The following is a 961-nucleotide window of genomic DNA, read 5'->3' on the forward strand; positions in this document are numbered from 1 at the left end:
TGTGAATAATAAGGAATTGAATTATGCGCGAATCCTAACGACCATTAATTGTTATTATTAAACACACTATTTTTAGAATCTTAGAAAAAAGGTAAATTATTTAATTGTTTTATTTGGCTTTTCTACGAAGACGACTGACAATGGTGGTGTGTGTACAGCTTTTAGACATCTATATCAGGAAGGTGGTTGTCGATCATTATGGAAGGGAAATGGTTTAAATTTGTTGAAGACCTCACCAGAATTTGCTATTAAATTTAGCATGTATGATTGGATGAAAAAAACTTTAGGGTCGGCAGATTCAGATATGAGTAATGGAGTACGTTTCATAGCTGGCGCAACAGCTGGGGCATCAAGTCAAAGTGTTTTGTATCCTGTTGAGGTATATACACATAATAATCACTGTCATACAAAACTTTGTTACAATTTATGAATCTTTCAAATTATTTCGTTAAATAGATCACCAAGACTCGGTTAATGGTAGGCCATTACAAAAGTGTAAAGGAAGTTATAAATTTTACGTGGAAAAATGAGGGTTTATCAGGCTTCTTCAAAGGGTATGTGCCTCATACGACAGGGATGTTGATCTTCACTGGTATTGATCTAACAGTGTATGAAATGGCAAAACAACAGTTCATAGGTTTTAACACACCACAGTGGATACTCAATATGGCGTCTGCTATGTGTTCTAGCACTTTTGCTCATTGTACATGTTATCCCATTTCCATGTTGACCACAAGACTTCAAGTTAGCAGTAAATATTTATCATAACGATTATTATTTAAGTTAATAGAATACTTATTTTAGTTGTCATTATTATATATAGATATTACTTAATTGCTTCAAAGTGAATTTTCAATATTCACTTATAATTAAACTAACCTCAATCAAAAATAATTCTTTTTGTGGTAGAGGTAGGGTAGGCAATTGCATCGCTTAACGGTGTGTATGAGTTATATATATA

At 32.7% G+C, this 961-nt stretch overlaps 1 protein-coding gene across 1 annotated transcript; it reads left to right on the forward strand.

Annotated features, from left to right (window-relative positions):
* Positions 1-33: 33 nt before the first annotated feature.
* Positions 34-818, forward strand: LOC126910089 (calcium-binding mitochondrial carrier protein SCaMC-2-A-like). Its single transcript, XM_050692482.1, has 2 exons — positions 34-379; positions 457-818. The coding sequence occupies exons 1-2, from the start codon at positions 260-262 to the stop codon at positions 766-768; spliced, it is 432 nt and encodes a 143-aa protein (XP_050548439.1). The 5' UTR covers positions 34-259; the 3' UTR covers positions 769-818.
* Positions 819-961: the final 143 nt, after the last annotated feature.

This window comes from Daktulosphaira vitifoliae, unplaced genomic scaffold (genome assembly GCF_025091365.1).
Source record: "Daktulosphaira vitifoliae isolate Bord-2020 unplaced genomic scaffold, ASM2509136v1 Scaffold_4089, whole genome shotgun sequence".
NCBI lineage: Eukaryota > Metazoa > Arthropoda > Insecta > Hemiptera > Phylloxeridae > Daktulosphaira > Daktulosphaira vitifoliae.

Excerpts from the sequence above, each read along its gene's own strand:
- LOC126910089 (XM_050692482.1), top strand. The coding sequence starts at position 260 with ATGTATGATTGGATGAAAAAAACTTTAGGGTCGGCAGATTCAGATATG. Across the intron at positions 380-456 it reads GTGTTTTGTATCCTGTTGAG|ATCACCAAGACTCGGTTAAT; the intron begins GTATATACACAT and ends TTCGTTAAATAG.